Genomic DNA, 15,109 nt, shown 5'->3' on the forward strand with positions numbered 1-15,109 from the left:
TAGACCCCCCTGGTGGTGCCCAACCCTTAGACCCCCCTGGTGGTGCCCAACCCTAAGACCCCCCTGGTGGTGCCCAACCCTTAGACCCCCCTGGTGGTGCCCAACCCTAAGACCCCCCTGGTGGTGCCCAACCCTAAGACCCCCGCCCCGGCGGTGCCAAGCCCTAAGACCCCCGCCCCGGCGGTGCCGAGCCCTAAGACCACCCTCCCCGGCGGTGCCGAGCCCTAAGACCGCCCCCTGGCGGTGCTGAGCCCTAAGACCCCCCCTGGCGGTGCCGAACCCTAAGACCCCCCCCCCCTGCCGGTGCTGGACCCCGCCCTGGCGGTGCCGGACCCTAAGACCCCCCCCCCCCCCTTGGCTGTGCCGGACCCTAAGACCCCCCCCTGGTGTTTACTATGACCTAACTTCTCCCTACTCTCACACAGAACCTTCCCCTGGTGGTGCCTAACACCAAGACCCCCCTTAGTGGTGCCTAAGCCTAAGATTCCCCTCTCCCCACTTGTGATGTCTAATCCTAACCCCCCTGCACCCCGTTATCAAAAATCTCAGCTATAAAAGGGTGCCCTTTTGTAGCAGAATCAAAAATCTTCTAGCCAAAACCTTCTAACCAAATAAAAAACCTTGTAGCCAAATCAAAAATATGGGCTACAAAGGGGCGCCCTTTTGAAGCCAAAATGAAAACCTTGTAGTTGAATTGAAAACTCTGGCACCCTTTTTACCACCTTGTAGCTGAAATTTGCAAAAATAACACTGAAGTCTATGGAGGCGCCCTTTTTAATACAGATGGCTCAGGCGCCCTTTTCAACTAATTCGGTTAAGGTTAGGCACCTCCAGGGGGGTTAGGATTAGGCATTACATGGAGGGTTAAGGTTAGGCACTTATACAGGAGGGTTAGGTTGGATAGGTTCCAGGTAGGCTGATATTTTACTACTATCAGCTTACCCCGACACCCACCTAATTCGGTACTGTAGTAATATGTATACTCCATTTACTTGCTCCAGAAAGTTACATAGTTATTTGGGTTGAAAAAAGACATGCGTCCATCAATTCAACCAGAAAACAAATAACACCAGCCTGCTCCCTCACAAATCCCTGTTGATCCAGATGAAGGCAAAAAACCCTTACAAAGCATGGTCCAATTAGCCTCAAAAGTGAAATTCCTTCCCGTCTCCAGATGGCATTCAGATAAAATCCCTCAATCGACACCACTGGGCATTACCTAGTAATTATAGCCATGGAAGTTGCACACTGCATTTTGATGCAGTTATGGGTGCATCACGTTTTGAAAGCATTTTTGGTTAACAAATGTAAGGGCTAGATAATTGAGATCAAATGGGATCAAATATCTCTTTAGATCATTTTGTTTATTGTGATTGCATTGACATCTCTAAACTCATGTAGCCAGCATACCACAAAGTTTCTAATTCCCTGGCTGACATGCTGATCATTTGTCAGAAGCCCCTCGTACACATGCATGGTTCATTATGTAACTACTGAAGACATTAGATAAAGATGGGTCCCAGTCCCATATTTCTATCAGGACAAGATGACTTGCACATGATTTACTGTATAGTTTATTAATATGCTAAAATCTGGGGTACTTATTTGTGATTAGCAATATGAAGTGTCTGCTGATTTACATTGTCTGGAGTATGAGAATGTCATGGAATGAAAGTTCACCAGCCTGAATTATCAGCGGCTGTGGCATATCTACGGATGAGGGTTAGGCTGAGGCTCATAACTCGATCACTTGAGTCGAGATGTGCAATTATACAGTAAAATAAAATGGATTTTACGTTTCTCTCCATCAGTCAATCCCATTGTGGCAGAAAGAGATTTGGTTCTATGTGTGCTGAAGTCACACTGCTAACCCATTCATGTCAAGCTATTCTATTTCTTCATGCAGGCCATGCAGAGACATTTTATTTTTGTACTATGAATGCCCCTCTGAAAATAGAAGAAAAAGTGAGTGTTGCTCTCTACTGCCAGCAACATTTTAAATATGAATCTGCAAATGTTAGAAGTTTTCTGACCGATCCTATTATTCAGGGAAAGTTGGCGAATAGAATTATGAAAATGTATTCAGTGCTAATGAATGAAAGGCTTTGCCTTTCACTTTGTTGAATATCTTCAGATAGAAATCATCTGTATTTCTGTCACAGCTAGGAACACGCGCCCTGACATTTACGCGAAGACCAAATTTATGCAAGTTTCTCTTATTAGTCATATTACTATTGTATCCTCCCAGCCTTATCTGTAGCCGGTTATGTGATATACTGTTCCTAGACTTGTCCGGCCTTTAAAGGCCATAAACTAACCACAATCCCAGAATGCAGACTTAACAAATCACACTTTTATTAACTCATTCATTTTTTCTAAGCCACGGAGCCCTCAGATCGAGGTACTTACTATACAGTGGTAACCCACATATGCTGGAAGTGTAAAGGTCCAGTGCAAGAGGTTCTATTGACTCCTGAGAATCTCTAATGTTGGGCTTACACCACTCGTTTTTGAGCCATTAAGATGGCTTGATAGATCATTTCCGACATGTCTGATCTCCCGTTTGTTTGTTTTGCCGCTTGATTCCAGATAGTAGTGAATGGAAAAAGAAAAACGAGCGGAAGATAAGAGAATTGACTGCGGAATCGAGCGGCAAAACGATTGAACGGAAGAATCGAGCGGCAAAAACGAGCAGTGTATGCCCAGCATTAGGCAGGGGCGTTGGGTAGATCGCAAACTACCGGTAGATCGCAAAGGAATTTATGGTTTCCGACCGCAGTACACTTTCCATTCTGTATATACAATTGTGCTCCTAAAATTACATAGGTAGATCTTTTTGACTTGCTAATTTTTAAAGTAGCTCACAAGCCGAAAAGGTGTGGGCACCTCTGCTCTAAGGATTTGGCAGGTCTTGCTACAAAAAGGGGAGGACTTAAATACTCTGAAGTTAATGTCCTCTCTGTAGCATGTAAATAGTATGCAGGGGTTCCACAACTTTGTTTTTTCTTTTGGGACAGTGGCCCTTATTCAATTCACTTTGGGTCTGATGCAATTGTCAGACTTGCCAATGGTAAACGCTGGTGAGTCTGATAATTAGGTGAAAATAACATTGCCTAATTCAATTGCACTTAGCCCCTGCGCAGGGTGTTAAAAAACTTGAGCTCAGCGAGTTCTTTACACCCTATCTTATTGCACTTTTCATGCTGCTGGGTAGCGATGCCTCCATTCAGACATGAGCCTTAGCTTAGACCTGCAAAAAGCAGGTCTACGCTAATGCATGTCTTCCACTGCTGTATCTGCGAGTCCCCTTTATTAAGGAGACTCCTAGAGCTCCTCGTCAGTCTGTCCACACAGCACAGAACTCCTCCCCCCCATTATTCCTACTCCCACCACAACTGAGCTGGGTACCACTGGCCCCAAGCAAATTCTTCCCACGGTGCTGCCGAACATCAGCCACCCCTCGCTGCAACCCGCCACTGTAATTGACTTTGGACCCTGGTAAAGCATATTTGAAAATCCCGCCGAGGATTCAAGATTGATCCATGATCTGGACCAATAAGGATTTTCATTGGTCAAGATAATGGACCAATGGGGCCCCCCAGCGGGGGATATTCAAAGATGCTCATGCTCAAATTCAATTATACCTATGGGAGTTGTGGCACATGTTCTGCGATAAGTGCAGGCTCTCATGACTGGTGCATCTCCTGGGGGAACAAGGCAGCGGTACCGTGGTGCTGAAGGACAACACCACAGTGCAACACCTTGCTCCCCGTCGCCTGGGACATGGGAGCATTGCACAGGCTTTCACCTGAGACTCTCTCGATCGCACTACATTTTCCATCCTGTATATACAATTGTGCTCCTAAAATTGTACGTAGGTAGATCTTTTTGACTTGCTACTTTTTAAAGTAGCTCACAAGCCGAAAAAGTGTGGGCACCTCTGAGCTATATCTCTTTGTAACAAGTTATTAATAGTCAGGCTGTTTGAGTTTGACTTGGCACCTTTTCATGAACTTGGGGAATCACATTATCATTACAATCAGCAGTTGTCTTTGTGTTGTGGCTTTTTACACTGCTGAAAGGTAATTGGTTTGGGTAACTTATTACAGTTTTCTTTTTAAAGTGAACCAGCCCCAAAAATTGTGCAGAGTAACGTAAAAGTATGTTCAGATTTGTTTAAGAATTTTTTAAAAAGAACTTAAAAAAAAAGCCCACACATCAGATTTGATAACTTTGCAGCTCTGAGGTTTTTTTTTTTTTTTTTTTTTTTTTTTTTTTTTTTTTTTTACAGTATTTTCATTTGTACGCTATTTAATTTATATTTTAAGTATTTGACTTCTGAATTTGGTTGCCAGATCAAGCCTTTTAAAAGCAAGGTCTGAGACTGGCATTCATGTATTGAAGAAAAGAAAATTGATTTGCCTTCACCAAATCTCTCCTCTGTACCAGTCGGGTCTATTTGTGCAAAGACCAATTGTTGGTCGGCACCACCAGTTGTAAGCTCCTTTAGTAAAACATGGCTCTTTATTTAAAAATCACTCATAAGTGCAAAGTCTGGCTGAACAGTGTACTTGTTAAGGGCTCTGCCTTTGACATGGGAGACCAGGGTTCAGAACCTGGTTACAGTCAGTATCTATTCAGTAAGGAGTCCTTGGGCAAGACTCCCTAACATTGCAGGGTGGCCTCTTGAGTGTGTGCCACCTAGTGGATGTAGCTCTCAAGCACTTTGAGTCCGTTAGGAGAAAAGTGCTATGCAAATGTTAGCATTATTATAATTCAGCTACATTCCTCTGTTTCAGGCAAACAGCCTTTCTGGCTAGCCAACAATACATAATATTGATGTTATAGCTATGATCATATAGAATATATAGTTTACAGAATATAGTTTTCCACGGACTGTTCCTTAAAGGGGCTCCTAATTTAACTCTTACTTTAGGCCTATGTCCATCATAGTGAACGGGCAATTTTTTTTAAAAGAAGCATGTTAACCTGTTTGCTTTTTTGGGATGTGGGAGAAAACCAGTGTGTAGGGCAAAAATCCATGTAAACAGCAGGGGCATTGCTAGCCCTAGAGATCAGTGGCACATGCCCCAGATGTATTCTGTGGGTTCCTGGATGTCCCCCAGGCAGTCAGCCATGGTGCCTCAATAGCGGGTATGCTGGGAGCTGTGGTGCATCAATCAGGGGTGTGCTGGGTACTGTGGTGCCTCTATGTAGGCATATTTGGTGCTGTGGTGCCTTTATGAGGGCATTCAGGGAGCTGTGGTTATTCTATTGGGGTATGCTGAGAGCTGTTGTTCCTCAATGGGAGGCCCGTGGGAGCATGGGGAGGAGATCCACTAGAAGGTCAGGGAATGCTATGCGGGACTGCCAAATAACCTGGTAGCAGGCCAGCCCGCCCAGCAGAAAGCCAGACTAACCAGCACAGAAGCCAGGTAACTCTGCCTAGTAATTTTTTAAGAGGAACTCCAGTGAACATAATGTAATTTAAAAAAAAAGTGCTTCATTTTTATAATTATGTATAAATGATTTAGGGCTGGTGCACACCGAGCGGGTTTTTTTGGCGTTTTTGCAGCTGCTTGCGGCTGCGGATACGCTTGGTCAATGTATCTCAATGGGGTGGTTCACACCAGAGCGGGAGGCCTTTTGCTGAAACTCATACTCCCGGGGTGAGGCATTTTTTGGATTGCAGAGGTGTTTCTGCCTCCATTGTAAAGTATAGGAAAAACGCAAACCGCGGCAGTTCAGAGCGGTTTTGCAGGCGTTTTTGTTACAGAAAATGTTCAGTAACAGCTTTACTGTAACAATATATGAAATCTACTACACCAAAAACGCTTCACAAAACCGCAAAATGCTAGGTGAAACGCTACAGAAAAATAAGAAAAAGCGTTTCATATTCTGCTAGCATTTTGTGGATCGGCTAGCGGGTTTTGGTGTGCACCAGGCCTCAGTCAGTGTTTGCCCATTGTAAAATATTTTAAATCCCTGATTCATATTCTGACATTTATCACATAGTGACATTTTTACTGCTGGCAGGTGATGTAGCTGCTGCTTGCTGTTTTAGCAGATGGAAACAGCTGGAAACAGCTATTTCCCACAATGCAACAGGGTTCACAGACAGGAAACTGCCAAGAGTACGTATTCAGAATTTCTTTGTGGGAGGGGTTTCACCACAATATCAGCCATACAGAGCCCCCTGATGGTCTGTTTGTGAAAAGGAATAGATTTCTCATGTAAAAGGGGGGTATGGGCTACTGATTGGGATAAAGTTCAATTCTTGGTTGGAGTTTCTCTTTAAGTGATGCTGCCTATTTGTGTTAGGTTGCATTTTTATTTTACTTTTTTATTTTTGTATTAGTGGAGAGGGGGCTTCATCCAGCATTTTCTGGACAGGCCTACTTAGACTGCTGTTAAGTTCATGTAAAGTTGGCTCCACCCATAACCACACCCACATTCTGGTATGTGGCCACACCCATTTCCCATTGGGAGTGCCTAAAAGTGCCCCGGATCTCTTAGGAGCCTAGCTCACCCCGGTAAACATGTGAGAACTTATAACCTTTCAAAAAACCTTTTTCAGATTTGGTGGGAGGATTATCCTCACCAAGACATGGTGTTTGTAGCATTCCAAATACTCACAATAACTAAAATAAGAAATGTAAATCTGCCTATTGGTTGGAGTTTGGCAGATTACAGTAGTGGCTATTAAGAAGAAAGTTAGTAATTTCTGGCTGGTACTAACTTAATTGTTTATTAGCTGGACCTAAAGCTGCTACTTTAGTCCTTGTATTCTCGCTATTTCTGCCTGACATTTCTCTACCTAATTATCTCTTATTAAACTACACAAGAAAGAGATATGCTTCATTTTTTTTGTCTGCTTTCTTAAGTCCCTCTGTCTAGACGGTGTGACGGGAAGTCTCTTTAAAATGTATGAGCGTCTCATGTTCCTGTGAAGTTTCTCGCTAAATTAATATTTGTGGACATTTCATGCAGCAAATTCATTAATAGTCTTTCAGTGCAACCATCATTTTTCCATAAATCTATAACTGCTTCCTCTCCTTTTTTCCCAAACCCTTGCCTGTGACCGTAAAAGCATTGCATGATTCACTTGCCATTAAAGTCTGTATTTAATTGGATGCCCTTCAAAGAATCGTTAATGGAACATAGTGCTTAGTGTACTTGTAGCCCAAAGACAATGCAGGCAGTCATTTTGTGTTCTGGACCAAGATTTTAAGGAGGCAGCCTATCAGTGCACTAGAAATTGAGTGACTACGGGTGGTCAATGAGATGCAAATAATTTCCAGTTGAAGCAGTATTATGCAAATTGTGTATGCAAATGAATGCAGCTTGAACATTTTTCTTCAGCAGGATTTGATTAGTTCATGTTCAAGCTGCATATATTTGCATAATGCTGCATCAACTCCAAAATGATTTACATCTCATTGACCATCCCTATTAATGACATCACCCAGTTCCTAGTGTATATCATAGGCTACTTGGTTATTTATTTACTTTCACAAAATGGCTACATGCATTGTATATATGGACAATGGATGTAGCTTAAAATCTGTTTTAATTTTAACTTTTCATGCAAAGGATTAGCCAGCACCCACATTTCACCCATATATTTCCATATTTATAGGCTTCCACCAATAGGAAGCAAGTGGAAAACATAGCTAAGAAGAGACTTGACTCCTTGATGAAGGAATCCAAAATTCGAGATTGTGAGGACCCCAACAATTTTACGGTCACCCAACTGCCACCTTCTGGGAAGCGCAATCAGAAAGCTGAACTAAAAAAGGTGCATTATTTTGTTAATTTTTAGATTTTCTACACTTTCTCTTTGCTGCATGCACATGGCAGAATCTGTTCCATATTGAATGTGATTCTAACATTATACATGTTGTGATTGTTTGGGAAGTTGGCTGGCAACATTCATGAATGCTAAATGCTCATGCCGTAACCAAATATTCAGTATGGTATACACTGCTTTCACCAGCTTCCTAATATAATGCAGTAGCCACTGATTTAGGAGTCTGACTGTATTATATTTTTTCCAGGAGTGACAAGTTACCCTTAATTCTGTGTGCTTATACTGTACATTTATGATGTTGCTACCAGCTCCTTTTTTATAGTGTAATGTGTGCTTTATTAGGCAAATACCAGCCTGTTTTTCCCAACCGCTGCTCACACCATGAATACCAATGCAAAGTATGTTTTAGAGTACAAGTAAATAGTAACAACCCGGTTTCTCCCACCCATGCCCATAACAGGAATAGTGCAAGGTATTACAAGAAACTGCAACTTACTGCTGTGCAACTGAGAAAGAGTGCTCACGTGGTCCTCATCCCCATTTCATATAGCTAAGCCACTGACTTGCTCACTGCTTTACAGTGCTTGAATATACCTGTGTTTCCCTTTCCTGGGCTGAGATTCCATATAATGTTACTACCCACATCCTACATATAAAGTGAAAGTACTGGAGGAGTTTCACATGACAGAAATGTATATTGTCTGTAGATTGCAGCTGTTTGTAATACTTTTCACTGATGGGCAGAGGATGGATGTAATAGGGTGGCAAGGAACTGGACACGAGCCATGGAATGGGTGCTGCACTCCCTGGCTGCTCCTCCTCTGTCATCTGCTAATCGACTGAAATGTATTTCATTGAACTCCCTGCACAGGAGTTTATTTGGCCAAAGGTAGCCACTCTGAAGGCTCAGTTAACACCACTGAACATTATACCAGACGTTTAATAAGAGGAAGCCCAGGACGGACATAGGATCTGCCTTATGACAATATTTCTAATTTGAAGGCATTTTTTTTTTCCAGAAAACTAAACCATAGTTGTATTTTGTTTTCTTGCTTCTGTTTGGTCTGAGTTTTATCTCTAGACATTTCAACTAAAACATTCCCAATAGAAGCAAATTTTTGGAACAAGTGAAAAGATTGACTGGTTCACACTGCACGAGCTTTTGAAGCTCTAGTGATTTTGGAAAGCTCTTGCTAATACAATGCTATGGGTGATTTTTATAAAATCCCATCACTCAAGTGAGAAAAAACTCATAGCATTAGCAAGAGTTTTAAAATCACAAGCGGTTTGAAAAAGTTCTTGCAGTGTAAACCAGACCTAAATGTTATTTGGACTTTCATATCTATTATTGCTCTCTCCTGCATAGTCCATTGAATTAGAATGCCTCACTACACTCAGAAATGTGGGAGCAGGATATTGCACTGTGATGACCACTGATAGAAGCAGTAAAATGGTCTGGTTATGAGTAATTACAGTATTTTTTATTTATATAGCACCAACATCTTTCATAGCACTGTACATGGTAGAAAACAAATAGAGGGGAACATGGAAACATGAGCTTTAAAGGTTATCTTAAGTGAATTAATCTTCCCAGTTTAAAGGGAAACTTCAGCCTAAACAAACATGCTGCCATTAAAGCGGAATATAACCCTGCAATTCAACTTTGCTCTAAAACATTATTTACAGTATATTATATGCAACCAGCATTTTTTTATTACTAGACCAGCATTGGAAGGGTTACACAGGGCTTTAAAGTTCCTGGAGATTTCTGCAGACGCATCCGAAGCTGAAATAGATACATTTTGTTTACATAAATGTATCTAAGTGTTGAATGTGACTCACTCTCTCTGACTGAGAAGGAGCTTGGAGGACAGCCAAAGAGTGTGTAACATTTATCAATAGATACATTCAACTAAATAGAATGTAGCAATCTGAACTTCTGCATATCTCTCCACGGAACTTTAAACCTCTGTGTTTAACCCTTCCAATGCTGGTCTAGTAAAAAAAAGCTTTTTGCATATAATATGCTGTAAATAATATTTTAGAGCAAAGTTGAAATGCAGGGTTATATTCCGCTTTAAGTTACATTAGTTATGTTAATTAAAATAGGTAATATAATCTCTTACCCACCCTGTTTTAAAAGAACAGGCAAATGTTTGTGATTTCATGGGGCAGCCATTTTTGTCATGGGGCAGCCATCTATTTGGTTGAAAAGAGGCGACCGGGAGCATGAGACACAGTTCCAACTGTCCTGAGTCGTGATTACCCCTCCCAGTTTCATGCACTAGGCTTCAAATCTCAAATTTTGCACCAAAACAGCAGAATGAGAACATCGGAAATCCCATCATGCTTTGCACAGCATCAGGGGAAAATGCCCGGGCAGTTTTTTTCTGAGCAGCTAAAAATGAGGTAAGAAAAACAAAGTTCTGATGCTGTGAAACTGTCGAAGAAACACCAAGCCTTTTCAGTGCTGCTGAGTAGATTTTTAGTCTGGAGATTCACTTTAACTTGCCTGGGGCTTTTTCCAGGCGTATGACAATTAAGGGCACCTGGAAATTTTGGTGTGTAGTTAGGGGCAATAGTAAAATATTGCTATGAAATACCTATATTTTACTATAAAAACGTAAAATATTGTTGTTAAATCCCATGCCTAAAAACTAACCTCCCCCACCCCCACACACTACCTGCCTAATGCCTGAAAACCTCCCGCACCCGCACACACTACCTGCCTAATGCCTAAAACTAACCCCCCACCCCTGACCTACCTAGTGACTAAATCTGACCTCCCCACACAAACTACCTAACACTGCAAACCGACCATCCCCCCCCCCCCCAGCACCCATGGTGCCGTGCGATGATTGTACTGCACACACCAAACAAAAAGACCATATGATATCAGACGTTGCAGAATAGCGGCTTTTGGGCGCCTGCAATGCCCGATAAATGGCGGGCACTATTAGCACCCGAATCTCTGTTCTAGCGCCCAAAGACCGCTATTCTGTATTGGTGCCTATCGCAGCGCCCATTTAGTTGAGTTGCCGCATGCGCCCTTTTTTCCTGCCCTGTCTTCCAGCCCCCTGTAGTCCTTTAGATCCCTCAGTGTTGTTTCACTCTGATCTGTTCAGCAGCTATGCCCCTCTGAAAGTTGGCCGACTGAGCCAGTCATGTGCTACTGTGCATGCACGGCCCCAGCTGTGCCTCCTCAATCACGCTCCCATACCCGAGAGCATTCAGCGCATGTACCGGTTGCAATTTTTACAAACTGTGCAAGTGCAGGACACCCCTGGCTACAGGAGCGTGATCGAGGAGGTACAGATAATAAATGGAACATTAGTAGCAAAGAAAAGTCTCATATTTTTATTTTCCGTTTATATAGCTTTATTTATAACATTGCATCATACTTGTCACATTTGCAATTTAGAATCCATACTCTGTATTTTAAGTTAAAAGGCAAAACAGAAACTTTGAGTTTCAAAAAGAGTATTAAAGTATTTAATTATTGTAAATACTATCAGAACGGGTGAAGGAATTAAAGTGTACCTGAGGCATCTTGTGACATGTTGAGATAAACGTGTATGTAAAGTACAAAACATAATAATATCCAGGATGTTTTACTTGTTTTATTTTGCTGCCTGAAAGAGTTCATTTCTAGGCATGAAAGTGACTGCTTCTGTCCTAACTTGTCAGCAATTTTGTAAACATCACTGATAAGCAAATTACAACCATAAGTTTTCCTAGCAGAATACTACTTCTGAGAGCAGGGGAGAGATATAAAAAGGTTAATAGTTCATGTATATTAAGTCTGGGACACTTAATAGGCTGCCACTGATTAGACAGTAAAACTTTCAACCTACTTTGTAAATGTTTACCAGTAAATATACAAGAAAACCACGGGATACCTTAAAAAAAAGTAATTTTTAGGTGTAGGAGGATAAATATAATTATCTCATCAGTTTTTCTCCTCCTGTTCACTTTAAGGGGTTGCAAGTTATAATTTGCTTGATTGTAGCTCCAAACTCAAAAGGCACAATTTCAAACAGCTCCGTGTAGTTAACTGTCACAGGTGCTTTAATAGCGGTATGTTATTTTATATTTACCCCCGACAGGTAAGAGAATAATATCCATTACAAATTGTTCTTTTTAAATATAAAACAATGCCCAGTTGTTGCAGAAGAAGAATGGTTGTGTCAGAATGCCTCACATTCTTTGTGAACTTAATCCAGACTGTTCTCTCAGCTAAGGCTCTGTTCAATTATGTTAACAGTGGGGGATTATTTTTTTTACTAATAATTAATCCTTGTTTTTTCAGAAATCTGACTCTGGACCTGCTGTTGAGAGATCACTGGTAAGGATTATGTTTTTAGTAATAAATGTTACACGCTTGCAAAAGAGTCTAATTTTTCCCACTGACAGCCATAGCAGAGTTTTATAGGTTACTTGGAACTATTGCTCTACACACAACATCCATACCTGGATACAGCAATCTTGTCTAATTTGTCTAATTTCTGTAGGTTTTATGTTATCCTGCATATCTCATGATTTGTGTACATACCAACCTTAAACACAAGACCTAATTCACCTTCCTGGTTTACACATTGTTAGGAAAGGTGAATAGTGGAAATATGCAATTACTCGCATAAGATTTATATGTGGTGCTGCTACCAGATGCGTATCTGAGGTGTGGCAGGTATAGCTCTTGCTGTGGGTGCGATGTCTGCCATCAGTAATGTAGCAACCAGCTCATAGGTGGCTCTTTTCTCCTAGCCCCCTGCCACTCGGCACTTATACAGAGCTCCCAACTGTCCCTCTTTTTTCCTCATTTGTCCCTCTTTCAGGACGGATGTAAAGATAATATAAATATATGTATTTTTCTACTGAAATTTTATTTTATTTACTTAAAACTTTGTCATCTTTTGTTTATGAATTCTTTATGGTATAGGTCTGACTAGGGGTGTGTCTTAAAATGGAGGGCGGGAGGTTGGGCGGGATGTATGGCACTCTGTCAAAGGTGGATGGCATAGCTCCTGGGTGGATCAGCTTTTTTTCAATTGCTAATCTACCAGAGGGGATCACACCGCAATACTAACAAGGTCAGAGGGGGAGAATATTGCACAGATAATTTTCATTATCATTGTACACTCTACCTGGGTCCACCTATAGTAATCATTTATGAACACAGTTATGAATGTGCCATCTGGGTTTATTAAACATAGTGCTCAGATTATACCAATATGTCAAACAAGGTTTTTTTCACATTTTGGTTAAATGATTTAACCACTTAAGGACTGCAGTCCTAAAACCCCTTAAAGAGACTCCGTAACAAAAATTGCATCCTGTTTTTTATCATCCTACAAGTTCCAAAAGCTATTCTAATGTGTTCTGGCTTACTGCAGCACGTTCTACTATCACCATCTCTGTAATAAATCAACTTATCTCTCTCTTGTCAGACTTGTCAGCCTGTCTGGAAGGCTGCCAAGTTCTTCAGTGTTGTGGTTCTGTGAAGCATCTCCCCCCTTCAGGCCCCTCTCTGCACACTGCCTGTGTATTATTTAGATTAGGGCAGCTTCTCTCTTCTCTCTTATCTTTTACAAGCTGGATAAATCCTCCTCTGAGCTGGCTGGGCTTTCACATACTGAGGAATTACATACAGGCAGAGCTGTCTGCATTCTGCAGGAAGAAACAGCCTGACACTTCAGTGGAAGATAGCTGCAGGGGGAAAGAAACACACAAATGGTCTCTTGAGATTCAAAAGGAAGGGTGTATACAGCCTGCTTGTGTATGAATGTATTTTCTATGCGTGGACATACTGTACATCAACCTACTTCCTGTTTTGGTGGCCATTTTGTTTGTTTATAAACAAACTTTTAAAAACTGTTTTTAACCACTTTTAATGCGGCGAGGAGCGGCGAAATTGTGACAGAGGGTAATAGGAGATGTCCCCTAACGCACTGGTATGTTTACTTTTGTGCGATTTTAAGGACCAGAGCCTTTTTTCCATTCAGACCACTGCAGCTTTAACGGTTTATTGCTCGGTCATACACCCTACCATCTAAATGAATTTTACCTCCTTTTCTTGTCACTAATACAGCTTTCTTTTGGTGCTATTTGATTGCTGCTGCGATTTTTACTTTTTATTATATTCATCAAAAAAGACATGAATTTTGTCAAAAAGACTTTTTTTTTAATTTCTGTGCTGACATTTTTCAAATAAAGTAAAATTTCCTATACATTTGAGCGCAAAAGTTATTCTGCTACATGTCTTTGATAAAAAAAAAAACATTCAGTGTATATTTATTGGTTTGGGTAAAAGTTATAGCGTTTACAAACTATGGTGCAAAAAGTGAATTTTCCCATTTTGAAGCATCTCCGACTTTTCTGAGCACCTGTCATGTTTTATGAGGTGCTAAAATTCCAGGATAGTATAAATAACCCCCAAATGACCCCATTTTGGAAAGAAGACATCCCAAAGTATTCACTGAGAGGCATGGTGAGTTCATAGAAGATTTTACTTTTTGTCACAAGTTAGCGGAAAATGACACTTTGTGACAAAAAAAAAGGGAAAAAAAAGTTTCCAATTCTTCTAACTTGCAACAAAAAAAAATAAAATCTGCCACGGACTCACTATGCCCCTCTCTGAATACCTTTAAGTGTCTACTTTCCAAAATGGGGTCATTTGTGGGGTGTGTTTACTGTCCTGGCATTTTGGGGGGTGATAAATTGTAAGCACCCCTGTAAATCCTAAATGTGCTCATTGGACTTAGGGTCCCTTAGCGCAGTTAGGCTGCAAAAAAGTGCCACACATGTGGTATTGCCGTACTCAGGAGAAGTAGTATAATGTGTTTTGGGGTGTATTTTTACACATACCCATGCTGGGTGGGAGAACTATCTGCCCCAGATATTTGGCGTGATGTGTCACGACTTCAAAAAGGTTGGGAACCCTACACTGCCCCAGTGCAGTGTAGGGTGGCTGTAGCCTGCCCTGGTGGCCCCTCGGACACTGGGACCACCAGGGCAGGAGGCAGCCTGTACAATACACTTTGTAAACATTACAAAGCATATTCTACGCTTCCTATGCGGCGATCGTCGGGTTAACAACCCGCCAGCGCTTCCAATTGGCCAGCGGGTTGACGTCGCGGGTGGGCGGAGCCTATTGCCGGCAGATGCGCGCGATCCCTGGCAGAACAGTGCCCCAGGACCCGACGCCATTCTGCGTTACGTGGTCCTGGGGCTGCCACTTTGCCACCGACAATATGCAGTAGGCGGTCGGCAAGTGGTTAAAGGAGTTATCAGGCTAAATGT

General features: G+C 41.7%; 1 protein-coding gene across 14 annotated transcripts in view; it reads left to right on the top strand.

Moving 5' to 3' along the window:
- The window catches only part of PLCH2 (phospholipase C eta 2), a 1,280,386-nt gene that overhangs the window by 956,417 nt on the left and 308,860 nt on the right, over positions 1-15,109 (top strand). For all 14 annotated transcript variants that reach the window (XM_068240676.1, XM_068240675.1, XM_068240674.1 and 11 more), the window contains 2 exons: positions 7,640-7,798; positions 12,120-12,155. In XM_068240676.1, coding sequence (XP_068096777.1) covers positions 7,640-7,798; positions 12,120-12,155 — 195 coding nt within the window. The remainder of the gene's footprint in view (positions 1-7,639; positions 7,799-12,119; positions 12,156-15,109) is intronic.

Source organism: Hyperolius riggenbachi, chromosome 6, assembly GCF_040937935.1.
Source record: "Hyperolius riggenbachi isolate aHypRig1 chromosome 6, aHypRig1.pri, whole genome shotgun sequence".
Classification (NCBI taxonomy): Eukaryota; Metazoa; Chordata; class Amphibia; order Anura; family Hyperoliidae; genus Hyperolius; species Hyperolius riggenbachi.